This window comes from Ochotona princeps, chromosome 17, assembly GCF_030435755.1.
Source record: "Ochotona princeps isolate mOchPri1 chromosome 17, mOchPri1.hap1, whole genome shotgun sequence".
Taxonomy (NCBI): Eukaryota; Metazoa; Chordata; class Mammalia; order Lagomorpha; family Ochotonidae; genus Ochotona; species Ochotona princeps.
Window position 1 is genome coordinate 53,122,592 of NC_080848.1, and position 23,974 is coordinate 53,146,565.

A 23,974-nucleotide genomic window follows, 5' to 3' on the forward strand; every position below is an offset into this window, starting at 1 on the left:
ACTGGATACGGAGCACCTTGTCAGAGCCAAACACCCCTTCTCACAGAGATGTGTGCAAGAGATATTGCTAAGGTCACATGGCCAGGTGGTTCTGAGATGTTTAACCACTCGCCCGAGGTCCTCCAGCTGGTGAGCAAGGGAGATGCAAAGGGTAAGCCAAGTCCAGGAGCTGATACCTCCAGTGCCGCCTCTCCAGCCTTCACCCCCTCCAGCTCTGTCCACAGCTTCCCCAGTCTCTTCTCAAACGTCCTTCCGTGATTAAACATTACTACATTCCTGAGCAAGGACCAAGAGTCCAGAATTTTAACTGTGTGAAAAACCCAGGCCTCGCTACAGAAGGAGCAAGATCCCTCGCTTCTTGGCCCTCCCTGGCTTCTCTCTCCTCCAAGCTGCTGGGGAAGATGAAAAGGGCTCAAGGACCCTGACCAAGCTCGGACCACGTCCTCCTAAAGCCTCACCTGCTTCCTTCTTCGCGCCCCTGCCCGCGGCCAGACACACCCCGGCGGCGGTGCCCGAACCTACACACCTTTTTAACTCAGCCCTCAGGAGATAAGCTCGGCCTGGCAGGTGCGCGCTACCTCCCGCGCGGTGGGGCCGCAGCTTCCGGGAGGGGGTCCCCCGACTCTCCAGGGGCATCCGAGCCCACCCCCGCTGGAAAGGGCAGCAGCTTCAAACAACCCCTTCCAGGCTCCGCCGCCTGCAGGACCAGCGGACGGATCCCTGGGCCCCAGCCCCTCAGTCCCGCTCCAGGGACGCCCACCCGGGGCGGGAGGAGTTAAACGCAACAGCCGCGGGCGGACCCGGGGGGCCGGTCGCCGGGAGCACCTCCCATTGGCCGCGGGGCCGGCTGGCCGCCGATTGGGCGCGGCTCTGAGCCGCGGCCCTGCAAGGCGCCCATTGGCGTGGCGCGCCGGGGGCTGGAGTGTGGCGGCCCGGCCTCCGCAGGCTACCCCGGGTGAAGGTGCTCCCGGCTCCTGCAGCCGCCTTCCCCGATCCGGCAGCCCTCTCACTCTGTGCCGGGGTCGCCGCCGGAGCTTCTCCCGAGTCCGCCCCCCCCCCTTTTTTTTCTTGGGCTTGTTTTCTTGTCTGGCTGCCCCACCTCCCAGCGCCGCCTTACTCTATCCCCTCGCTCTACTCCTGGGCCCCCGAGGTTTGGCCTGCCATCCCCAAGCATCCCACCTGTCACCTCCCGGCGGCTTCTGCTCACATCCCTTGGCCTTCGGGGTGGGGTGGTCGTGCACCCTGACCTAACTGACTCGCCAAAATCTCCTAAACTGCTCTTTCTCTCCCTGTTTTGGGCCAGCTGCTAACTGCTGAATTCCAACTAACCCTTGACGTCTTGACATTTGACCCTTACTCTATAGATTCTAGAGCCTGAGTCGCAGCAGCCTGAGGTCTTCTCCACTGACTTTGCACCTGTCTTTCTGAGGCTACCTGCTACCCCATCCCATCCCCACCATGGACTTCTTGATGAGTGGGCTGGCAGGCTGCGGGGCCTGTGTGTTCACCAACCCCCTGGAGGTGGTGAAGACCAGGATGCAGCTGCAGGGAGAACTGCAGGTCCCCGGCTCCTACAAGCGGCACTACCGGAACGTCTTCCATGCCTTCTTCACCATCGGCAGGGTGGACGGCCTAGCGGCCCTGCAGAAGGGCCTGGCCCCCGCCCTCCTGTACCAGTTCCTGATGAATGGCATCCGGCTGGGAACCTATGGGGTGGTTGAAGCGAGGGGCTACCTGCACACAGCAGAAGGCAACCTCAGTCCTCCCCGCTGTCTGGTGGCCGGGGCCATGGCTGGGGTCATGGGCGCCTATCTCGGGAGCCCCATCTACATGGTAAGAGGGCTCACGCACAGGGTCTTCAGATGTAAGCGGGGAAGCATGGGGCTCTCCGCCTGTCAGCAGTAGAGGGCTGGCAGGGGTTGTGCAGGGCTTCTGATCTGACCCAATGGACAAAGTCAAATGTGTTGATGCAAGTGGTGGGCTTTGGGGTCATGCTTTCTGGAGCTCAGATCCTGGCCTTGTTGGCGCATCTGTGCAGTGCGAGTGATGTTAGAATGCACTGTGAACAGGAATAAGTGCTGTATGACTCCTGGGGATCTGAAGGGAACCCAAGGGAGTCATACACAACCAGTGCTCCTACGTCCCTGTGGCTTCTATAGTTTTGTTACTATTGCGTGCTAAGAAGATTGGATTTGTGGAGAGAGGAAGAGGAAGAGTTTGAGTAACATGCATCAGCCAGAGGAGGGATCAGGGAGGTCTTGGGCATGACCACAAGGCACCTTTGAGTTCTCTGATTCAGGTGAAAGGTCAACAGCCTGGGACCCAGAGAGGGAGGGAGACCAGCTCAAGGTCACACAGCTGCTCAGTGCTCCTAAGGGGAAGGGACAGCTTGGTCTCCCTCCCACAGTGCAATTCAGGGACAGTGACCTCTCCAAAGTCAGCCTGTTACAGGCCTCTCAGGTCTTAGGGGAGGGGAGAGGTAGTGGCCAAAGTCTAATGGGGAACCTGGTCAAGGTGGTGGCTGAAGATTGAGTCTGGGAACGGGGGAGCTGGCAGGAGAGATTGGGCACCTGGGTCTTGCCTCATGTCTTGGGAAATGCTGCCAGTCTCCAACCTCTGCAACCCCACCTCTGGCCCCAGGGAAGGGAGGATACCAAGGGGGTGGGGAGTGTGACAGTGCTGGGAGATCTGTCCAATTGGAGTCTCATGCCCAATTTGTTAAATGGGAACAATTATCATTTCTGATGAAAAGAGTGTTGTTAGTGAACAACCTTAGGGGAAGCTGGAGAGTGGTTCAGGGTCCTATTTGGCCCCCAGGTGAAGACACATCTACAAGCGCAGGCAGCCTCCGAGATTGCTGTAGGTCACCAGTACAAGCATCAGGTGAGACATCCCCAGTCCTGCTACTGGCCCAACCATCCTCTCCATTTCCCTTCAGATTTCCTCCCGGTACCCTACAGCTCCAACCCCACCCACTGTTCTGCCTTGTCAGCTGAGTCCCGTTCTACCCCTTGGAGTCTGGCCAGACTCTGCTTCCAACATGTGCCCCACTTCCTCTAGCCTCCTGCACCTGCTTCTCCTGTCCCAATCTCTTGACCTGCTCATGTCCTCACTTCATCTTCTCGGGTAACATCCGAGGGCCCACATTGAAACTGGTTCTCTAGATGGCAGGTGTGTGTTAAGGACAGTATTAAGAGGTGGCAGAACACCATCCCACCCCTCAATGTTCTTCCCCACCCCCAACCAGGGCATGTTTCAGGCACTAGCCGAGATTGGCCAGAAACATGGTCTAGTGGGATTGTGGCGTGGGGCCTTGGGTGGCCTGCCCCGAGTCATCATGGGTTCCTCCACCCAGCTGTGCACCTTCTCATCCACCAAGGACCTCATGAGCCAGTGGGAGGTACTGCCTGGGGAAGGGCTGGGGCTGTCCTGGGAATGGGGATAGAGGGAGGGGATGACAGTAACAGCCAGATGTGAGAGCTGTAGGAGAGCTTAGGGGTGGGGGTGGGGGTGCTCTGGGCTCCTCCTTCCTCCTCCACAGTGGGTTCCCCTTATTGGAGTGGAGGCTCCCACCACTGGACTTAGCAAGGAAGCTCTCCCCGGCTCTGGCCCTGGACCTAAGGATTCAGTGTTTGGCTGACAGACCAAGCTCTCCCTCTTCCTCCTCCTTAGATCTTTCCTCCCCAGAGTTGGAAACTGGCTCTGGCAGCTGCCATGGTGAGTGGCATCGCAGTGGTCCTGGCCATGACACCTTTTGATGTAGCCTGTACAAGGCTCTACAACCAGCCCACAGATGCCCAAGGCAAGGTAAAAAGGCACACAGGGGGCACAGCCATGCAGTAAAAGCTGGGTCTGGGAGCGGGAATGGGGAGGGGAAGGGGGGCTTGCAGCCTGCAATCCTGTATTCTGCCTGATCTCCTCCCCTCTCCAGGGCCTCATGTACCGGGGGATTCTGGACGCTCTGCTGCGGACAGCTCGGACAGAGGGCCTTTTTGGCATGTACAAGGGTATAGGTGCCTCCTACTTCCGCATTGGACCCCATACCATCCTCTCCCTCTTCTTCTGGGACCAGCTGCGCTCCCTCTACCACAAGTACACTAAGTAGTGGCCCTCTCTCACACTCCCCACATCAGCACTTACTTGGACACTTTTGCCTTTGTATCACAGCCTAGTTGACTGTGACCAGTGACCTTTCATCCGTCCACTGGGGAGCGGAGGGAAAGCCAGCCAGCTCCTCTCCCTATCTGTTCTCTCAGGGTTGAATCATCACAAGGGATGGTTGTCCTCCCCACTTGTTTCTTCAGGCCTCCCTTCCCAGGGTCCCCCTGAACAATGGGCACCGTCTCAGGGCTGAAGGGTCCTCCCTCCTGTCCACTGCCACTCCCTCTGCACAGCTTTAAACTCCTCCCTCCACGACCAAAGGGAATTGGGTGTGGGGGATGTCTGGGTGTCCTGTTAACTTCAGAACTACAGAGATTATATTGGTTATAAAGCAAGTTTATTTCTGCAGAGAGGAGGAGGTGTCTTGTGTTAACGCACAGGGGAGCAAGAAGAGGAAACCCAGATATTCAACCTCTTCTTTTTGGTCTCGCTGAATGGAGTCCCCAAGTCCCCAGCAACCTCACACAAATACTTCAGTATCTTTACTGGGGCCCGAAGATGGTTGGATCATGAAGGTTCAGACTGGTTACCAGCTGTTCAAAGTCACCCAGGCTCCAGGGTGGAGGGGACACATTTCCAGGGCTAAGAGAGGACCTGTTGTCAGAGCTTAGGGGTGGGGGAAGGAACAGAGAACATCCTATGAGCCAGAGGCTTGCCAAATTCCCATTTCCTATTCTCCCAGGAGGCCCTCCTCTGGAAGCCTCTACCAGCTGATCTCCCTGCTCAGGCCCTTCCCCAGTTTTTATTCTCCTGGGGTCACAAGTTGCCTGCCTCTTCCCTTCTTCCTTACGTGGGGGGCTGATTGAAGGTGAGCAACACATCAGTCTCGTATTGGGGCAGCCGCAGCAAGGCCTGATGCACTGCCACATCCTTTGCTACCTAAAAGCAACAGGAGACAGGTTGCTTAACCTGGATCTTTGTGGGCCCCCCCACCTCACCTTTCCTGGTCCTCACCTGCTGGTTTTCCTTAGCCACTTGCTGCTTGCCTGAGAGCACCCAGGCTTCAGGACAGCAGCTCCGCAGGGCCAGGCTCTCAGAACCGAGGGACTGCACAGACTCCACCTGCTGGGACCTAGCCCCCTGCACCCCACCAACATCTTCGAAGTGGTACCTGGGGTGGGTGAGGCCGAGGGTCGGGGAGGAGCCTCTCTCATTGCCCTCACTTTTCTTCCCGTCCCCACCCCCACCCCAAGCAGCATCTCACTTCCGGCGGTGTGGCCTCGCCCTGGGAGTTCTCACCGCCCGGAGTAACCGTCCAGCCCCAGGGCCCCGTACGCGTCCTGGGGCCAGGGCCTCCCATTGGCCGCCGGCCGCGCCTCTCACCGCGCAGCCGCCTCGCCGCACACGTGGGCCTGGAGCTCCAGAAGTTCTACGATGAGGCTCTGGTCGGTCACGGGGTGGCAGAAGACTTCTTGGTTGTCCGGGACCGGTCGGAGGTCGCTGGAGAGGAGCGAAGCAGGCCCTGGGTGTATCCCAGCGTCTTCCCGCCACCCGCCTCGTCAACCTCCTGGGCCTCTCTCTCACCTCACGTCAATGGCCCCTGGAGGGAGAATGGCAGAGAAGGCACCCCCGAACAACGGATAGTCTCTCGTGGGCTCCATGGGCCTGTGACTAGGGACCGGGCATTAGAGGGGTTTACAAAGAACCCACATGGGGCCACGGCGGCTTCCAGCCCCCCTGGTCTCGCAGCCGCCACGGCCACGCCCCCAGCTCCAGGTCTTGGTTTTAGTTCCGGGACCCTTTAAGGCTTGGCCCCGCCCAGCGGCCACGCCGGCCAATAGGCGCTGGCCTCTTGGCAGGGGGCGGGGTCGCGGGCCGCGGTAGGAGCTGGACCGAAACTCCACTGCAGGATTTGTGACGCCCTGCAGCGGTCACCTGCCGGGGCCTGGCCTGGCGGCATCCTCCTTTTAAAGCAATCGCATCTTGGTGGTGGAGAGGGGGGAGAAGTAACTGAAACCCTCCTAAGGGGCGGTTACTGGTTTAAGGGGCCTGCTCCCTAGGAGGTTGGGGGAGTGAGTCTTGAAGGGAGCTGAGAGCGTGGGGTGTCCCCCTCACCCCCGGAGCTGCCCACCTGAGCACTCACTCCCCGGATCGGGGATTAGAGGGAACAATGGGTGCAGGTGCCTGCCTGAACGTGACACTCGGAGATTACAGAGCTAATTCTCCTCAAATCCACACCTTGCAAACACGCAGAGGGGGTGGGGTGGCCCCCCTCCGCCCCCACACACCTGGACAAGCATAAACTGAGTTTTTGTTCTTGTAGCTTTGAACGCAACTTTGTCTTCCCGGTTTGTTTCGCCATTTATGCTTGATCCCCTGCAGCTGGCCCAGTATTGTGAGCATAACAAGCTTATTGTTGGGGACAGAGCTAAACTTGCCAGTGCCAAGGACCTGAGAACCAGGTCCTCCCCGCTGGGCTCCAAGTGCTGCCAGAACTTTGGACTCTTAAAGAAATGGGGTCAAGACACATGTAAAAAGGGGACATGTAAATCCGTGGGAAGTGACAATTTAAAAAAGGCTACCAGAGGTTAAGCCACCAGCTTGTAGTACCAGCATCCCATATGGGTTCCTGTTTGAGTCCTGGCTGCTCCACCTCCAATCCAGCCCCCTGCTAATGCACTTGGGAGCAGCAGAAGAAAGTGGCCCACGTGATTAGGCTCCTGTACCCAGCGTGGAAGACCCAGATGTTCCTGGTTTCCCCGTTGGTGGCATTTGAGGTGTGAACCAGCTGATGGAAGATGTCTCTTTATCTCTCTGTGGGTTACTCTGCTTTACAAACCAAATACATGCATAAAAACCTGCTTTAAAACCCATGCATTAGTGTTTTCATAATTCACATTTATTTTTTTAAAATATATTTTATTGGAAAGCAAATTTATAGAGAGAAGGAAAGACAGAGACAAAGATTTTCCATCCACTGGTTCACTCCCCAAGTGGCTGCAGTGGCTAGAGCTGAGCTGATCCTAAGCCAGAAGCCAGGAAAGCTTCTTCCTGGTCTCCCACGTGAGGTACAGGGTCTCAAGGGTTGGGCCACCCTCCACTGCTTTCCCAGGCCATGAACAGGGGAACTGGATGGGAAGTGGAGCAGCCAGGATTAGAACTGGCGCCCACACGGGATGCCAGTGCATGAAGTTAGAGGATTAACAGTTGAGCCATTGCACTGGTTCCTGTTGAATCACATTTTCCATGAGTTTTTTGGTGAGTCCTTTTACCTTGCCAGAACACACAAAGGCAATGGGGACACAACTGTCACACGTTCGTGGAAGTGTGGAGTGTGCCTCAAGTCCTAAAGTTAGACTTGGGTAGTTCAGCAGATAATGCTGACCAGGGGACATCAGAAACAAAGGTGTGGGGGCAAGAGAGACGTCCAGGAGAAGGTAAGTGTGTGTATGTTTGGGTGAGGACAAGTGGCAGGGAGTGAGCCCAGCCAGGGCTGCAAGGTTAGTGTAGGGTGTGCCCTGGAGCTAGGAAATCACTTATCCCTGTAAGGGTCAGACTTCTCTCTGAGCGTCAACCTCTCAACTCCAGAATGCCAGGAGGATTCAGTAACTGCATAGTTGACTCTGAAGGTGTTTTTGAGCAGAAACAGTGGGTTAGGTTTGCCCCAGGAGGAATTCTACCAAGGAAAGGTGTGCAGTGCAAGCCCCAGAGGGCAAGCAGGAGCCCACCCCATGGAGCCTTACTCAGGGTGGGCGTGGGGGTTAGGTCAGCGGCAGTGCGCTGTCCTGCCAGCCTGTGTCTGCCAGCCCCTCCTCTGGTCTCCCCTTCTCACCAAGGGCAGTCCAGCAGTTGGGGAATCCTTGGAAAGGGAACCTCATTACACCGAAGTCAGCAAGGTCCTGGTCATGGGCCAGAAGTTCAGACCCAGGAAACTTGGCAGAAAGCACTCCCAGTGGCCCCACTTGGGGTCTGTGGCCTGACACATTCTACCGTGAGCCTTGTGCAACTGGGGATCTCTTGGTCCCTACCCCCAGTTCTGTGAACAGTCTTGGCGCAGGGGTTGAACAGGCTTGCCCAGATTAAGTAGCAAGGGCACAGGCACAGAAGTCCTCTGGGAGAATGGGGTACACAGGAGTTGGCCAATCCCTGTTCTTGGCCCCACTTCCTTCATGTCATCACCTCTTTCTTGTGTCCTCCCCGCTGCTGGCTCCAGGTTGTGTTCACATTCAGACTCCCCAAGAGAGACAGAGTGTAATTGAGTCCCTTAGTTGCCCTTAAATCAGCAAGTAGGGATTTGGCAACACCCTCCTGCCTGCCACTTCCCAGGCCACCAGCCAGACAGGAATGAGCTCCCTGGTCCAGCTAGCTATGGCTGAAATGATGAGTATCCTGGGATGGATCTCAGGAGACCAACCGAGATAGCTTGCAGCCACTATTCTCAGGAGTGGGAGGGCACATCCAGGTCTCAGCCCCTTGATATAAGCAGGCTTTACAACAGACTTATTTACGCAGTGCTCTGCACACAGCTGGTGACTTGAGGAACAGGTGTCCCAGAGCCCCTCATTTTGAAGGTATCATCACATGGGCTGTGACCAGCGGAAAGACTCAGTGTCCAAAGTCAAGCACCCCCTTGGATGAATTATGGCTGAAGATTTTTCCAAGAGTTTGAGTTCCGGTCCCACATTCACCTCTGTGTCCAGGTTCCTGTAGTGCATATCCCTGATGCACACTCTGATAATGCAGTCAGTGCCAAATCAAGTTCTTGTGTCCCAGGTACCCTTGTGGGAGACCTGGATTGAGTTCCAGGCTGCCGGTTTCTACCTGGCCCATCCACAGCTGTTGGGGATATTTGGGGAGTGAACCAGCAGATGAAGATTTGTCTATCTCCTTCTTAGTTACTAGAAAACACATGATGTGAAAAAAAACATGCATGGATTTCTTTTCTTTTTTTTTTTTTCACTAAAACCAGGTTAGCTTTTAATTCCATTTACCCATCCGGCTCCCTGCTTTGGCCTGGCAAAGCAGTGGAGGATGGCTCAAAGCCTTGGGACCCTGCACCCGCGTGGGAGACCTGGAGGAAATTTCCTGGATCCTGGCTTCAAGTCGGCATAGCACCGGCCCGTTGCAGCTCACTTGGGGAGTGAATCATCGGATGGAAGATCTTTTTTTTTTTTTTTTAAAGATTTATTTTATTTTTTATTACAGTCAGATATACAGAGAGGAGGAGAGACAGAGAGGAAAGTCAGATATACAGAGAGGAGGAGAGACAGAAAGATCTTCCATCTAATGATTCACTCCCCAAGTGACTGCAATAGCCGGTGCTGAGCCAACTCAAAGCTAGGAGCCAGGAAATTTCCTCCAGGTCTCCCACGCGGGTGCAGGGTCCCAAAGCATCGGGCTGTCCTCAACTGCTTTCCCAGGCCACAAGCAGGGAGCTGGATGGGAAGTGGAGCTGCCGGGACTAGAACCGGCATCCATATGGGATCCCAGTGCGTTCAAGGCGAGGACTTTAGCCACTAGGGGCCACGCTGCCGGGCCCTGGAAGATCTTTCTTAATGTCTCTTCTCCTCTCTGTATATCTGACTTTCCAATAAAATAAATAAAATCTTAAAAAAAAAAAAAAAACTGAGCATGACGTGGCAGGTAATAAAGGGGGGATGAGGGGTGGCCCGGGGAACCCCAGCCTGCATACTGACTACCCTGGACACAGGCAGCCTGGATCTGAGTAAGATAAATCATATCAGAACATAGGAACTGGAAACAGAGGCAGCAGCTTAATGCAGAAATGGGCGGGGTGTCATCAGGTTAGTTGGGCTGTGGCTGGCATTGTGGTCCTTGTCTGTTCAAGATTCTTCTGAAAATGATAAGGTGGTGATGGCAGGGAGGGCAGGGGACTCTCAGGGGATCCAATCACCAGGTCTGGGGAGCCTCCATCATCAGCAGCCTCCTTCCTGAGCCCAGGTTCGGGCATTGATAAACAGCTGCAGCCAGGGTGAGGTAGCAAGGGTGTCAAAGGGAGGGGGCTGCCATGCCCACTGCCATGGCCTCACGGCCCGCTCCGGGTGAGGCATGAGTGCCAGGTGGCGGCCGTCACGGGAGCAGACACCGGCTATACCCCCCGGAGATCCATTGGGATTAAGAGGGTATTGCTCTGTCGGGTTCCCATGGTCGTCTGCCCAGTGCAGTGGGGCCAAGCCGCGGGCTTCAATCTGGGCTTGGAGTTCAGGAGAAGAAAATGCCATGTAACCTAGAGGGAAGGAGATAAACAGCCAAGTTTCTTCCAGCCCTCCATTTAGCCCCAGCCCTCGGACCTGGCCCACCATTCGCCCCAGTCTAACCTTCTCCATGGGCGCTCCACACAGGCAGCACGGCTCCCTCCATCCCTCGCAGCATCACAGCTGGCCCTGCACCCACACAAACACTGGTCCAGCGAGACTCAAAGCGCCCGGACAGGTTGTGGCGCAGCAGGAGGCCAGGCTGGGCTGGCCAGGTGTCAAGGCTCACATCTTCCTCCTCCTCTGGGTCACTGCCCACCCAGCCCAGCAGAGCCAGCAGCTGACAGCCGTTACACACGCCCAAGCTGAAGGTGTCCGGCCGCTTCCGGAAGCGCCTCAGTTCACTTCCAGCCCGTGGGTTAAACGTCACGGCTGCGGCCCATCCTAGGAGAAAACAAACAGGGAAGTGGTGAGATGTGGAAGTCCTCACAGTGGTTCTAACTCATGGCCACAGGTGATTCATTCATTTTTCTGCTTGGCCAGGAAAATATTCATTTAGTTGCCTAACATTTAAAAGTAACACTTAACATTTTTCTTATATTAAAGATTTATTTATTTTTATTACAAAGTCAGATATACAGAGAGAGACAGAGAGAAAGAGCTTTGGTCCAATGATTCACTCCCCAAGTGAGTGCAACAGCCGGTGCTGCGCCGATCCGAAGCTGGGAACCTGGAACTTCTTCCAGGTCTCCCACGCGGGTCTCCCAAAGCTTTGGGCCGTCCTCAACTGCTCTCCCAGGCCACAGGCAGGGAGCTGGGTGGGAATTGGAGCTGCCGGGATTAGAACCGGCGTCCATATGGGATCCCAGTGCGTTCAAGGTGAGGACTTTAGCCGCTAGGCCACGCCGCCGGGCCCAACACTTAACAATTAAAAGTTAGATGTCTATATCTCAAGCCTAAGTACCGGGTTAGATCCCTGATTCAGCTCTAGTATGATAGCTCAATGGCTAAATTCTCCCGTTGCAAGCACCAGGCACTGCTTCATATCCCGGCTGCCCCATTTCCCGTCCAGCTCCCTGCTTGTGTCCTGGGAAAGCAGTTGAGGATGGCCCAAAGCCTTGGGACCCTGCACCTGTGTAGGAAGACCTGGAAGAAGCTCCTGGTTCCCAGTTTCAGATCAGCTCAACTCTGAGCACTGAAGCCACGTGGAGAGTGAACCAGAGGATGGAAGACCTTTCTCTTGTCTTTTCTTCTCTCTGCAAATCTGTCTTTCCAATGAAAATAAGTAAAAACATAGATATCTGACTCTGGCTCACTCTTAGCTTCCTTTTAATGCACACCGAGACGGCTCCAGTGACTGTGCACCCGTGCGAGGTGTGGACTGAGTGTCCAGCTTTTGGCTTCAGCCTGGTCAAGGGCTGTTATGAGCATTTGAGGGAGGGACTGGTACATGGGACCCGTTTATCTTGTCCACCTCTCTCAAATAAAGAAACAAAACTGGGCCCAGCTCATTGGCTCAGTGGCTAAATCCTCATTTCGCAAGCACCATGATCCAGTAAGGTGCTGCTTCATGACCTGGCTGCTCTTCACTTGCTTCATGTCCTGCCCCGCTTCCCATCCAGCTCCCTGCTTGTGGCCTGGGAAAGCAGCACGGGATACCCCAAGGCCTTGGGACCCTGCACCCACATGGGAGACCCAGGGGAAACTCCTGGCATCGGATCAGCTCAGTTCTGGGTGTTGCAGTCACTTGGTGAGGTAACCAGCAGATGAAAGATAGTTCTATCTCTCCTCTCCATAAATATGATGTGCCTTTCTAATCAAAATAAATATATCTTAAAACAAAACAAAACTAAAAACCAAAACTAAGGTACTAGGGCTGCTGTTATGGCAAAGAGGGTCAGACCACTGCTGCTCCGCTTCTGATCTAGATCCTTGCTAATGCGCCTTGAAAAACAGCAAAGAGGGGCCCAGCGGCGTGGCCTAGCGGCTAAAGTCCTCGCCTTGAACATGCCGGGATCCCATATGGGCGCCGGTTCTAATCCCAGCAGCTCCACTTCCCATCCAGCTCCCTGCTTCTGGCCCGGGAAAGCAGTCAAGGATGGCCCAAAGCCTTGAGACCCTGCACCCGTGTGGGAGACCCGGAGGAGGTTCCTGGTTCTCGGCTTCAGATCAGCGCGCATTGGTCCGTTGCGGCTCACTTGGGGAGTGAATCATCGGATGGAAGATCTTCCTCTCTGTCTCTCCTCTTCTCTGTATATCTGACTTTCCAATAAAAATAAATCTGGAAAAGAAAAAAGAAAAGAAAAGAAAAAGAAAAAGAAAAAGAAAAGAAAAGAAAAGAAAAGAAAAGAAAAGAAAAGAAAAGAAAAGAGAAAAGAAAAGAAAAGAAAAGAAAAACAGCAAAGATGTCCAGAGTGCTTGGGGACCCTCAACCTGTGTGGGAGATCTGGACGGAGTTTCTGAATCCTGGCTTCAGCCCAATACAAACCCTGGTCATTGTGGCCATTTGTGGAGTCAATCCGCAAATGGAAGAACTGCCTCCTATGCCTCTCTTCCAGGAACTCCGTCTTTCAAATAAATAAATAAATTGTTAAAGAAAAAAGAAAATCTGGATTTGTGGTTTTTTTAGAAAACCAGAAGGAGCAGCCATATAGAGCCAGGACAGTTGGCCTGAGCTGGGTACCAGCAGTCCTTCTAGACAGGGCAGGTGCCCTCCAGGCTGGCACAGGCCCACTCACTGGCTGCTTTCCTTCAGTTCCTTCCCAGTCTTCTGCAAGCAGCCACCCCAGAATCCGGTCACTCTGCCCTGGCCTGGGGGAGAGCGGCCAATGCCCAGCTCAGAAGACAGGCAGTCAGGGTCCCCTTCCAGAATGTCTCTGGGGGGAGGATGGGGGAGAGCAGGAGCCTGCACTCACCTTTGGCAGAACCCAGGACATCAGCATAGCTGAAACCACCCACGAAGGCCACACCACGGAATGTGTCCAACCCAATGGCTCCAGAACAGAGGTCCTGCATGGTCACGTCCCACACCTGGGAGGATGAGGAAGTGTCAAGAGGACGGACAGCCTGAGGCCTGGTCACATCCCAGGCCTGCCCAGCTGTCCCACTCACCTCAAACCCAGCCAAGTTGAAGGCATCAGCCATTTCACGGTCTCCATTACTGCCCTCTTCTCGAAGGATGGCAATCCGGGGCGTGGGGCCTCCTGGTGGGTAGAGTGTGTTTGGGCTACCCCGACTCCCTGGGCCCAGGCCCTGTCCTCTCAGGAGGCTGAACCCCTGCATGTTTGCTTACCAGGTTCATGGGGCACGGAGGCTTTGGGGAAGGTTGGGGGCAGGCAGTAATTGGGCCCTCTCCGTTCCTGCAGGCCCCGTTCTTCCTCTGCCACACAGTGTGGCTCTGCCTGCAGCCGGTCCAGCTGGAAGCTCGTCTCCTCCCACAGGGCTCGCAGCTGCCCCACAGGTTCCTCCAGAACCACAGTCCCGTTCACCGACACCCGGACCTGGGATCGGTGGATGCATCAAGGGCAAGGACAAAGGGGGCCCTCGCCTTGAGTGGCCAAGTGACCCATGCTCTCCCCATTGGCTGCCCACTGTGCACCGCTCTCTCCCTCCGGCTTCCTCACCATGGCGTGGGGCCCAGCCTCGCCTGTGTGGCCGAGATCCAGGCACTGCAGACCAGCTCCCTGGTAACGCTGCAGTACAGCAGCCAGGTGTGGCTCCTGCACCTCCAGCACCAGGCCTGGCTCCTCAGCAAACAGCACAGGCAGCGCTGGGAAAGCAACAGGGAACTCAGTGGGACATGGCCAAGAGAGGTGGCTGGCAGGCATCAGGGGTTGGGGGAAGGGTAGGAATGTGGGATCGAGCAAGGATGTCACATTAGGAACCATGTGGAGTCTCAGGCACAGACAAGAACACAGTGGCTGCCCCCTGGTTCAGCCACTGGAGAAGACGGCACAGGAGAGGGTGTTAGAATAGACTCCAAAGAGAGAATGGGGGAAACCCACAGGGTAGGGAAGGCAGCCCACACCAAGTTCAGCCCCGGGCTTCTCACCATCAGCCCCAGGGGCAGGCACATCCACCTCCACCCCACAGTTGCCAGCAAAGGCCATTTCTATCAGGCAGGTGATGAGGCCTCCGTCGCTGACGTCATGGCCTGAACAAAGCAGACGGTCTGGAGGAAGAAAGATGATTAGAACCTTGAGACCCGAACCCTGAGGCTCTACTTTGCCTTCCAGAGATGAGTCAAGGGTATGAGGACCTGGCTGCCAGCAAGGAACAGGAAGGACACAACCTCAAAGCCCGGGCCTGGCCCCTTGCACATGTCCTCCCCCAGGGCCTCACTCACCCTTCAGCAGTCCCTGGGTGATGCAGAAGGCACGCACCAAATTCTCTGGCAAGTCCAGGTCGGGAGGCTGATCCCCGAGCTGGGAGAAGCACTGGGCTAGGGCAGTGCCCCCCAGCCGGTGCTGCCCAGGGCTCAGGGGCACATAGAGCAGACGGCCTGGGGAGGAGACACAGACAGTTCAGCTTCTGACCAACCTATGAAGAGCTCACAGCACTGCCTTCTTCGCATGTGTGAGATGCCCCCGGCCACCAGTGCCAGAACCCAGACCAGGGGCCCCCAAACCAAGGACCAAGCTCAGAACACACAAAGCCACACCTGTCCCTCCAGCATGCTTGAGGTCTGGGGTTATGGTGGCTGTGATGTCTGGACAGACAGCATAGGCTGAGATGACCAACGACCCTGCCAAAGAAGAAGGCAGAGTTGCAGTGAGTACCACACCAGCTGCATGCCACAGTTGCTCCCCAGCTTGCCAGGGCCCCCAGCCTCACCAGGAGCCTGCACGGTCTCAGTGCCAACCCGCGCAGCCATGCTGAGGGAGTCCTTGCCACCGTCTACCGCCACACCCAGAGCCGCCATCACAGCCACCATGGCCTCACAGGCATCAGCCAGAGCTGCACCCTCTCCAGGGAGCTTGGCTGCCCACATCCAGTTCCCACTGCACTTCACATCCTGGGTGGGAGCAGCAGAGACAGCGGCATTAGAAGGGAAGGTGGAGATGATGCCCCTGGGGGTGCAGAGGGACCAGGAGGTTGCAATTATGGAAGGAAGGACAAAGGACAAAGGACAAAGTCGGGGGCAATGGGGAAAAACCTGCGGGGCCTCACCCGGAGGTCGGTGACCAGAGCAAACACCAGGTTTGTGAGGGCTTCAGAAACAGCCAGGCGGGCGGCCACCTTGGGGTCTAGCAGGCTCTTGACTGGCTGCTCTCCGAGGGCTGTGGCGGCCCCTACAAGCTCCTGGTGACTCAGTGCCACCACTGCTACATCCGCTAGGGGAGTCTGTAGGGGCCCCACACACTGCTGCTGGGCCACCAGGCCACCCACGGAGCGGTCCACCTGTAGAAGTAGCAGAGTTTGGTGAGGGGGCAAGGGGCAGGGAGCCTAGGTCTTCTTCTACTCTGCCCCCTGGGAACATAGAGCCCCAGGGGTCTGGATTCCCTCAGCATGCAGGCAAGAGCTCTGTGTGGAGCCCAGAAGCAGGACATCAGCTACCCTACTCCTGTCACTTCCCCAGGGCCTGGAGCATCCCCTGCCGCAGTGGATAAGGGTAGGTGGTAGCAGGGGGCGGGGGTGACTGGAGAAAAAGAAGCAGAGTAGAGCCGGGCTGCAGCAAGGACCTTGTTGGTGAGGTAGCGCTTGCTGGCCACTGCGGGCAGCCTCAGAACCCGCTCCAGAGCCTGGCGCACAGTCAGTCCTGCAGGCAGGATCAGGGGCTGAAGCATGGGGGTCTCTCTTTGGAGGAAGAACTCCTGCAACACACACGGCAACAGGAGTAACAGGAGTGAGCCCAGGGTGGGCCACATGCAGGCAGGAGTCATGGCGACCTGGGGGAGGGCCAAGGAAGGAACGCCGCCCCTCCCACCCTGGCCCCGCACACCTTCTGAGGCATCTTGCCCAGCACCCAGTCGAGCTCCAGGTCCACAGGGGTTGGGGGAGGCGTTGGGGGGGCATCTCCCTGGCCATTTTCTCCCACAGGACATTGGCGATCGTCCACCAGCACAATCTACAGACCACAGAAACACCACGCCAAGGAACGAGATCATGAACTTCAGCTCTCCCTACCCCTTGTCCGGCTTACTCTGGGGAGTCCCTCCCTTCCCATCTTCATCCACACCTTGCTCCCCACAGGTGCCCACTCTCCTGTCTCTTCCTTGGCTATTCTCCCTCTGGCCACACCCAGACTGACCAAGCCTGCCTACAAATGCCCACTCCCAACTCCCTGGGCCAACTCACCTTCCTGTCTCCAGTGATGGTGCCCACAAAACTAGCTGGGCAGCGCTCCCGGATACTGACACGAGTCAGGAAGTCTCGGTGCAGGGGCTTCAGCAGCAGCGCATTGGATTCCTGGTACTCAGCCCCCCAGATTTCCAGGGCATTCAGTGTGGGGTCCCCCAGCTGCACAGACATGGCAGGGAGGAAACAGAAAGGATTCTCCTGGGTCTCATGTTGTCACTAGCAGTATAGGGGGAACAAAGGCAGGGGACTAGCTGGGGTGGACAGGGCAGGGCAGGGATTCACCTGGAAGCGGCTGGTATAGATGATGGCTCCCGCTGGCTCGCTCAGCTCCTTCAGGACGTTGCCTGGTGAGAGGAGGGCAATGGGCGGGGTGGTGATTTGATCACAGGCAGCTCTAGGCAAACAGCACTCCCCAGCCTCCAGGGAGTCCCTAGTGATGTGTGTCCCTACCCGAGCGTCTGCTGAGTCCTCCCCACCAACTGCCCCGATGGGAACAGGCCTCTGCTACCCTAGTTCTGAACCTGTCTGGAACAGAGCTCAGATCTGAGCAGCAGGTCGTAGATCCTAAAGGCCTGTCCCTAACTCAAACCTGGCAGAGAGCAGGGAGGCCTGGTCCCTGCTGCCGACTCTGCCCTCACCATTGCCCCCAGCGCCCTGGTCGTGGAGGCTGCAGATGGGGTTTCTCTTGGAGGCCTCCACGCAAGCCCGGATCACACGGTTCATCTTCTGTTCCATCTCAGGGTCTCCCCGCTGCACTGCTCCGTAGTCTAGCTCGCTGGCGTTATCTCCCTGAACCTGGGGAACACCAGCTTGGCTCAGCTCAGCTCAGCTCAGCTAGAACCGCACACCCCGTCCACACTGGTGTACTCACTTGCACAGAGGAAGCTGCTCCGCCCCCAACGCCAATCCTGTAGACAGGACCTCCCACCTTTACAACCTCCATGCCTGGGAGGAAGCAGGGAGGACACAATCAAAATATAGGGAAGCCACTAGAAGAGGCCTCTGAAATAAGGTGGGGTTTGGGTAGGCACGTGGCCCAGTAGTTAAGACACCTGCATCCTATACTGAAGTGCCTGGGGCTGAGCCCCAGACCTGTTCGTGACTTCAGCTTCCTGCCCTGGGAAGATGAAGGTCAGGAACGAAGCAGTTGGGTCCCAGCTGCCTACATGGGAGACCGGAACTGAGTTCCTAGCTTCCAGTTTGGCAGCTGTGGGCATTTGGAGAATAAATTAACAGATGGGAAACTTTTCTTTTACTGTATGTCACTCAAACTTTTAAAAAATAAAGGGAAGGTACACCACGCAAAGTTGCCATGTATGGTGCCGGTATTAAATAAGGGTGCTGGTTTGAGTCCCAGCTGCTCCAATTCCCATCCAGCTTCCTGCTAATGTGCCTGGGAAAGCAGCAGAGGGTGGCTCAAACCTTTGGACTCTTGTTCCTATGTTGGAGACCTAGAGCAAGCAGCAGGCTCCTGGCTTTTCCTGGCTCAGCCCTTGCTGTTTGTGGCCATTTGGGAATGAACCAGTAAATGGGAATTTTCTTACTTTGTCTCTCCTCCCTCCCTGCAATTTTTTCAAAGTAGATAATTTTTTAAAAACACCCCTCCTCCCTAAACACACACACACACACAGAGTGAGGGAGATCTGTGTTGCAGTATAGCAGGTTAAGCTTTCACTTGCAACACTGGCACTCATGTGCCAGTTCAAGTACCAGTTGTCCTGCTTGTGATCCAAATGGCCCAAGTGCTTGGGCCATTGATATTCAGATGGGAGACCAGGGCGGAGTTCCTGGTTCCTGGCTTTGGTCTGGCTTGAACCTGGATGTTGTGGCCATTTGAGGAGTGAACCAGCAGACAGAATATTCTGTCTCCCCCCGATGCTCTGCCTTTCAAACTAAATAAATTTTTAAACATCTTAAAAAGGAATAAAGTACTGATACGTACTACGATGTGAATCAATCTTGAAAACATAATGCTAAGTGAAAGAAACCAAATGTAAAAGGCAATACATTGATGATCCATTTGGAGGAGATGCACAGAACAGGCAAACTCATGGAAACAGGAAGTAAATGCGTGGATGCCAGAGGACTGTTAACATGCACTTTGGCATGTACTGTTAAAACGGAGTAAGTATACACAGGGAGGGAGCCTGGGAGGCTGCAGGCCAGGGGGAGGACAGTTATCTGTTCTCCAACCTTCCTTCTGAATTTCAAGCCATGTGGCTGGGTCACCTCCTCCATAAATGAGACCTCAACTTTATCTCGATTCCATCACAGCACTGAGCAGTGCCCAGGAGAGGGTAGGCATTCAGTCAACTTTGGCTTCACTGGCTAGAGGTAACTCGGGGCCCTGGCACACGGCGGGCACTGAATAAACACTGGGTGGCTGCCTTGACTTAGCAGGGTGTGACCCAGAACACAGGGGCAGAACAGAGGGCCCATGCACTGTCCAGGAGAGGAAGGAGCCAGATTGAAAACTAACTATTTAATGTCTTCTAGCTTCCCCCCTCTGCAACCACGTTGTGCTGGGAGGAAAGCTGGTTAGATCCAGATAGCGAGTGAATTCTTACCAGGTTCTGGAGGCTCCTTGCTCACATGCTCAGCCTCCATGGACCCAATGCCCCCACTAAACATGATGGGCTTGATCCACTCACGCCGTTGGCCACCTGGGAGCTGGAGCCCAAAAGAGCGGGCAAAGCCTGTGGTACCGACACCAGAAGAGGGACAGTTACCAATGCCCCAAACACCATATCCCGTCCCTATGGTCACACACCCCACCCAAGCTCCCATGGGTCATCCCTCCACAGCCCCAGCCTCACCAGCCAGCACTGGTTCCCCAAACTTGTTGCCATAGTCGGAAGCTCCGTTACTGGCCTCAATAGCAACCTCTAGGGGCCGGGCAAAGTTCCCAGGATACTGGAAGCTGGGTTCCTCCCAGGGCAGACTGTAACCTGGGGGAGTTGAGAGGAGGAAAAAGTGGAACAGACAGTACAGATGAAAGGAGGAGATGGAGGAGCCAGTGTCCTCAGGGAAGGGCTAAAGCCACCAAGGACTAATGCATGGCTGGGATTTTAGGATAGGGTGGAGATGCTGGGAAGCTGGGCACACTCTCCACCTCACACACCACTCTGCCTTCGGACTCAGATCAGAATTTTGTGGTTTCCTAAGGAACTGGATTTGGGGGCTGGTGGAGGTTGTAAACCCAACCTAGTCTCAGGTTTTTTGGTTTCTAAAGACTGGTTCTACACAGCTCACCTGGCAAAGCCCACACTCCCTATGATCACAGCCAGCAACTCTACAGTCTTCCCTCCCTCCTTCCGAAGAAAAAGCCCCCAGGAGACCCTTTGATCTGGGAGAAAATAAAGCCAGCAGTGCCCAGAGACAGAAGCATGGAAGAGAAGGTGGGTATAAGGAGATGGGACCTGGAATGTGCAAGTTTCCGAAGCAATAACCAGCAGTGCCAGCTACCACGTGAGCCCCACGGCCTGTGCACTGGACATCTCGGATCCGGCCCCCCGTGCCTGTGGTGGCACCACTGAAGGGGGCCACCCCTGCAAAGAGAGACCAGGGGAGGTCTGGGCTATGTGGAGACAAGCCCCATCCCCCATCCCTGATGACCCCCAGGGAGGAGTTCCTCTGTGTATCCCAGGCTCGGCCCAGAGGCCTGGGACCTTTGCCCTCCTCTTCTCCTCCTCTCACCTGTGGGGAAGTTGTGAGTCTCTGCTGTGAATACGACATGCCTCAGTCCCTGCTGCTGCTGGAAGCGGCTTGGCTGCGTGGGGTCCTCGGGCCGCAAGAAACGGACCTCCTTCCCCTGGATGGCGCTGGGGACACACTCATTCTGACCCTGCTGCCTTCCCTGCCCTATCCAGGTCAAAGGCCTCCCCAGCCCAGGGCACAACTTACCTGCTGTTGTCACAGAACTTAAGGATATTGTTGGGATTGGAGGATGCCTGGGTGCTCATGATGGACTCAAACAGCGAGTGTGCCAGCGGCTGCCCATCCACATGGAGCCGACCCTTGAAGAACCAGTGTCGGCTGTGCTCGCTGAGGGGGTGATATGGGGTGAGGAAGGCAGGACAGACATGGGGCGATCATTGCCTGGTATCATGTCTTCTCAACAGCATTTGATGAGACTCATGGCTAACTCAGGTAATGTAGGTTAAGCCGTATTCCAAACAGTCACCACCTTGGGACATTCTGTCATTGTGGAATAGCCAGAGCAAAAGTGAAGGTAAAACCATGATCTGAACCAAAGAGGCCCGATGGCAGGGCGGGGGACGTGGTGGTGATGGCAGGGGAAGCCCTGAACATAAAACAGATTTAGGAGTGCCATTAAAGTTGATAGCTTTGGGTTTCCCTGTCAACCTCCATAGACCTAGATGTCAGAATGAACTTGTTCCTCCCCACCTGTTGGACTGAGCCAAGTCAAAGGCCTCCACAGTACTCGGGTTTCGCTGCAGTTCCTGAAAGCGTTTGGTATAAAAATCCAGGTCCCAGGAGTCTAGGGCCAGGCCTAGGAAACAAACCGTGAAAGGCTGACAGTGAGGCTGCACAGGCCAAGCCCCAGGACCCAGACTGGCCTGGTCCCAGGAGCCACTCCCTTCTCCAGGGATCCCTGCTCACCTAGCTCCCGGTTGGCCTTCTCCAGCGCAGATCGGCCCTCAGCCAGGATGTCAATGGGGCCTTGAAGAGGTGCCGGGATGCTGTCGGGGGAGAAGCTCTCTATGGGGTGTGGGAAATGCTGCTCGGTCATCCGGTCATGCAGGATGGCCACGGCAGTGGCCTCCACCTCAGCCGAAGGAGGGTGGTTAAACTGGGGGAAGAGATGCACACGGAGGCAGAAGGGTGGAACGCTGAGCATGGAATGAAAATGCTTAACACTTGGCCCTCTAGATCATGCAAAGACAACCCACTGCCACCCACAGGGAATGTCCCTTCCAGGACATACACACGCATGCCCAAGAATAAGGGAAGCATAGGCTGGACCTTCCACTCCATTCACTGCTCAGCCAACTGCCCTCATGCATTCAACAACCTGCAGAGTCCCTCCCCTACTGCTCCCTCCCCTACTGCTTCTCCCGTCATGTCCCTGGAGTCTAGGATCCAATCACCCACTCTGGCTCATCACTTCCTCCTTCCCTGCCCGCTGACTCACCGAAAGCCGGTAGCGCCGGGTAGCCTCCACACGATCCACAGCCCCCAGCCCGGCAGCCTGGCACACAGACACGATGTTGGTGGACGTGGGGGTGGAGAAGTTCAACCTGAAGAGTGGGCCAGATAATTAGGGCCTGACCGGGAACAATGATTTTGCTCACCATTATCCAGCCAACATTCCACCAACATGTCCACCTCACCCCTGGCCTCCGACCTCAGAATAGGCACAAGAAACTTGCTCTCAAACGTCACTCCAATTAAATGATAAAAGCAAAACTTCTTTGATTTCATTTATTTCTGATTCTATCATTGATTCTATTTTTCTTATTGTTGTTTTTTTCATTTATTTGAAGGGCGGGCAGAGACTGACCCAGAGAAATCTTCCTTTGGTTCATTCCCTAAATGTCTCTAACATCTGAGACCGGGAGAGGCGGTAGTCAAGACCCTAGTACTCAATCCAGATCTCCCACGTGGGTAGGTGGCAGGGGCCCAACTACTTGGTGCCTCCCAGAGAATGAAATTCCAGCAAGCTAGGAGAGGGGAAGCTTGACCCCAGCAACCGAGGGAGGGCTGTAGAGCCACTGGTTGAGATCAACCAGGAGCTTGGCGAGCAGGGATCCCTGGAGGAGGGAGCAGCTCCCCCCGTGTCTGACTGCAATACCTGCTTCAACTGGAACTTCTCAGCACACAGCTCATTTCACTTTCAGAACATGGTGGGTAGCTACCCAAATGAGAACAGCGTATGGAAAAACATTTGTCCTGGGACCCCAAAGGGAAATACGGAGAGGGAAGCAGAAGGGGTGGGCAGTGTGGAAAGAATTGTGCAGAAGGAGCTCCAGGACAGGACACTGACCTGGGCCCGACCTCCAGCAGCAGGTCGCTGGCACTGGCATGGAGCCAGGACTCCTGAGCAACATCGCCGAGCAGCAAGGGGCAGCCGAACAGCCACATCAGCTTCTTCATCTCCTCGGCGCTGGGGAGGACCTTGGCTGTAGGGAGATGGGGGCAGTAGGGAGACTTTGTGCTGGGCCCCAGGACACCTCCCAGAACCCACTCCTTGGACCCCACCTGTCCAGTTCACATTGTAGCACAGCTCGCTTTCCACAGCCTGGAGCTCGGGCAGCTTCCCTTGCAGCTTTCTTCGCATGTGGCCGGACGCTGCTCCCTCATGGCCAGAGGGCCGGACGTAGAAGTGAAGGACCTGGACCATCTCAACAGGTGGCCCTGCAAGAGAAATAAATTCAGTTCTTACAAAATAACCATAGCCTACCTGCGGAACTGATTTCAAGTTGCAGGGACTTGATGAGGCCTGAAGGATGAGATAGGGAAAGACAACAACAACAGGGATATTTAAGCAAATTTAACTCTGGGGATTTTAACTAACACTGCCAAATGGAGGCTTTATAAAAATGTGGCGCAGAGTGGACAGGTGTTGTGGCACAACACATTAGGCCTCCGCCCACAATACCAGCACCCCATTTCAGCAAGTCTCAGCTGATCTAGCTCCTTGCTAATGTGCCTGGGAAAGCAGCCAATGACCCAAGTCCTTGGGTCCCTGCCACTCACAGGGAAGACGTGGATGGAGCTCCAGGTTTCAGCCTGACCCAACCCAGCCCACTGTAGCCGTGTGGGGAGTAAAACCATTCATGGAAACAGAAATAATGTGCATTAAATTCTATGCTGTTACCTTTTTTTTTTTAAAAATATAGACATATATATATAAAATTTATGTTTTTTTTTTTAATTGGAAAGTCAGACATAAGAGAGAAGGAGAGATATAGAGGTAGATATTCTGTTTGCTGGTTCACTCTCCAAATGGCTGCAACAGCCGAAGCTGGGCTGATTCAAAGCCAGGAGCCAGGAGATTCTTCCGGGTCTCCCACATGAGTGCAGGGACCCAAGGCTTTGGGCCGTCCTTGACTGCTTTCCCAGGTAACAAGCAGGGAGCTGGATGTGAAGTGGGGCTGGCGGGACTAGAAGAGGTACCCATATGGGATCCTGGTGCATACAAGGTGAGGATTTTAGCCACTAGGCTATCGCGCCGGGCTCGTTGTATGTTTTTTTTTTTTTTTAAGATTTATTTTTATTACAAAGTCAGATATACAGAGGGAGGAGAAGAGACAGAGAGGAAGATCTTCCGTCTGATGATTCACTCCCCAAGTGAGCCGCAACAGGCTGATCTGAAGCCAGGAACCAGGAACCTC

General features: G+C 55.4%; 3 protein-coding genes across 4 annotated transcripts; 1 reads left to right on the top strand and 2 right to left on the bottom strand.

Moving 5' to 3' along the window:
* The first annotated feature begins 1,385 nt into the window (after positions 1-1,385).
* On the top strand, positions 1,386-4,509 carry SLC25A35 (solute carrier family 25 member 35). Its single transcript, XM_004594761.3, has 5 exons — positions 1,386-1,833; positions 2,818-2,883; positions 3,248-3,400; positions 3,673-3,807; positions 3,932-4,509. The coding sequence occupies exons 1-5, from the start codon at positions 1,459-1,461 to the stop codon at positions 4,103-4,105; spliced, it is 903 nt and encodes a 300-aa protein (XP_004594818.1). The 5' UTR covers positions 1,386-1,458; the 3' UTR covers positions 4,106-4,509.
* On the bottom strand, positions 4,477-5,967 carry RANGRF (RAN guanine nucleotide release factor). 2 transcript variants are annotated; one of them, XM_004594759.3, is made up of 5 exons: positions 5,686-5,965; positions 5,485-5,601; positions 5,116-5,272; positions 4,952-5,040; positions 4,477-4,767 (listed from the first exon to the last, which is right to left on the bottom strand). In XM_004594759.3, the coding sequence occupies exons 1-5, from the start codon at positions 5,760-5,762 to the stop codon at positions 4,644-4,646; spliced, it is 564 nt and encodes a 187-aa protein (XP_004594816.1). In that variant the 5' UTR covers positions 5,763-5,965; the 3' UTR covers positions 4,477-4,643. The 2 variants fall into 2 exon arrangements, with proteins under 2 accessions (XP_004594816.1, XP_058532240.1); XM_058676257.1 differs by lacking the exon at positions 4,952-5,040 and having other exon boundaries at positions 5,686-5,967.
* A 3,859-nt stretch (positions 5,968-9,826) lies between these two features.
* On the bottom strand, positions 9,827-23,007 carry PFAS (phosphoribosylformylglycinamidine synthase). The gene is made up of 27 exons (XM_004594902.2): positions 22,839-23,007; positions 22,624-22,759; positions 21,772-21,877; positions 21,240-21,429; positions 21,024-21,129; positions 20,520-20,660; positions 20,313-20,437; positions 20,036-20,164; positions 19,433-19,564; positions 19,184-19,312; positions 17,488-17,561; positions 17,255-17,411; positions 16,899-16,960; positions 16,614-16,775; positions 16,258-16,383; positions 15,998-16,129; positions 15,486-15,716; positions 15,150-15,330; positions 14,977-15,060; positions 14,662-14,817; positions 14,368-14,487; positions 13,940-14,085; positions 13,609-13,816; positions 13,428-13,519; positions 13,232-13,346; positions 10,440-10,760; positions 9,827-10,348 (listed from the first exon to the last, which is right to left on the bottom strand). The coding sequence occupies exons 1-27, from the start codon at positions 22,978-22,980 to the stop codon at positions 10,038-10,040; spliced, it is 4,014 nt and encodes a 1,337-aa protein (XP_004594959.2). The 5' UTR covers positions 22,981-23,007; the 3' UTR covers positions 9,827-10,037.
* Positions 23,008-23,974: the final 967 nt, after the last annotated feature.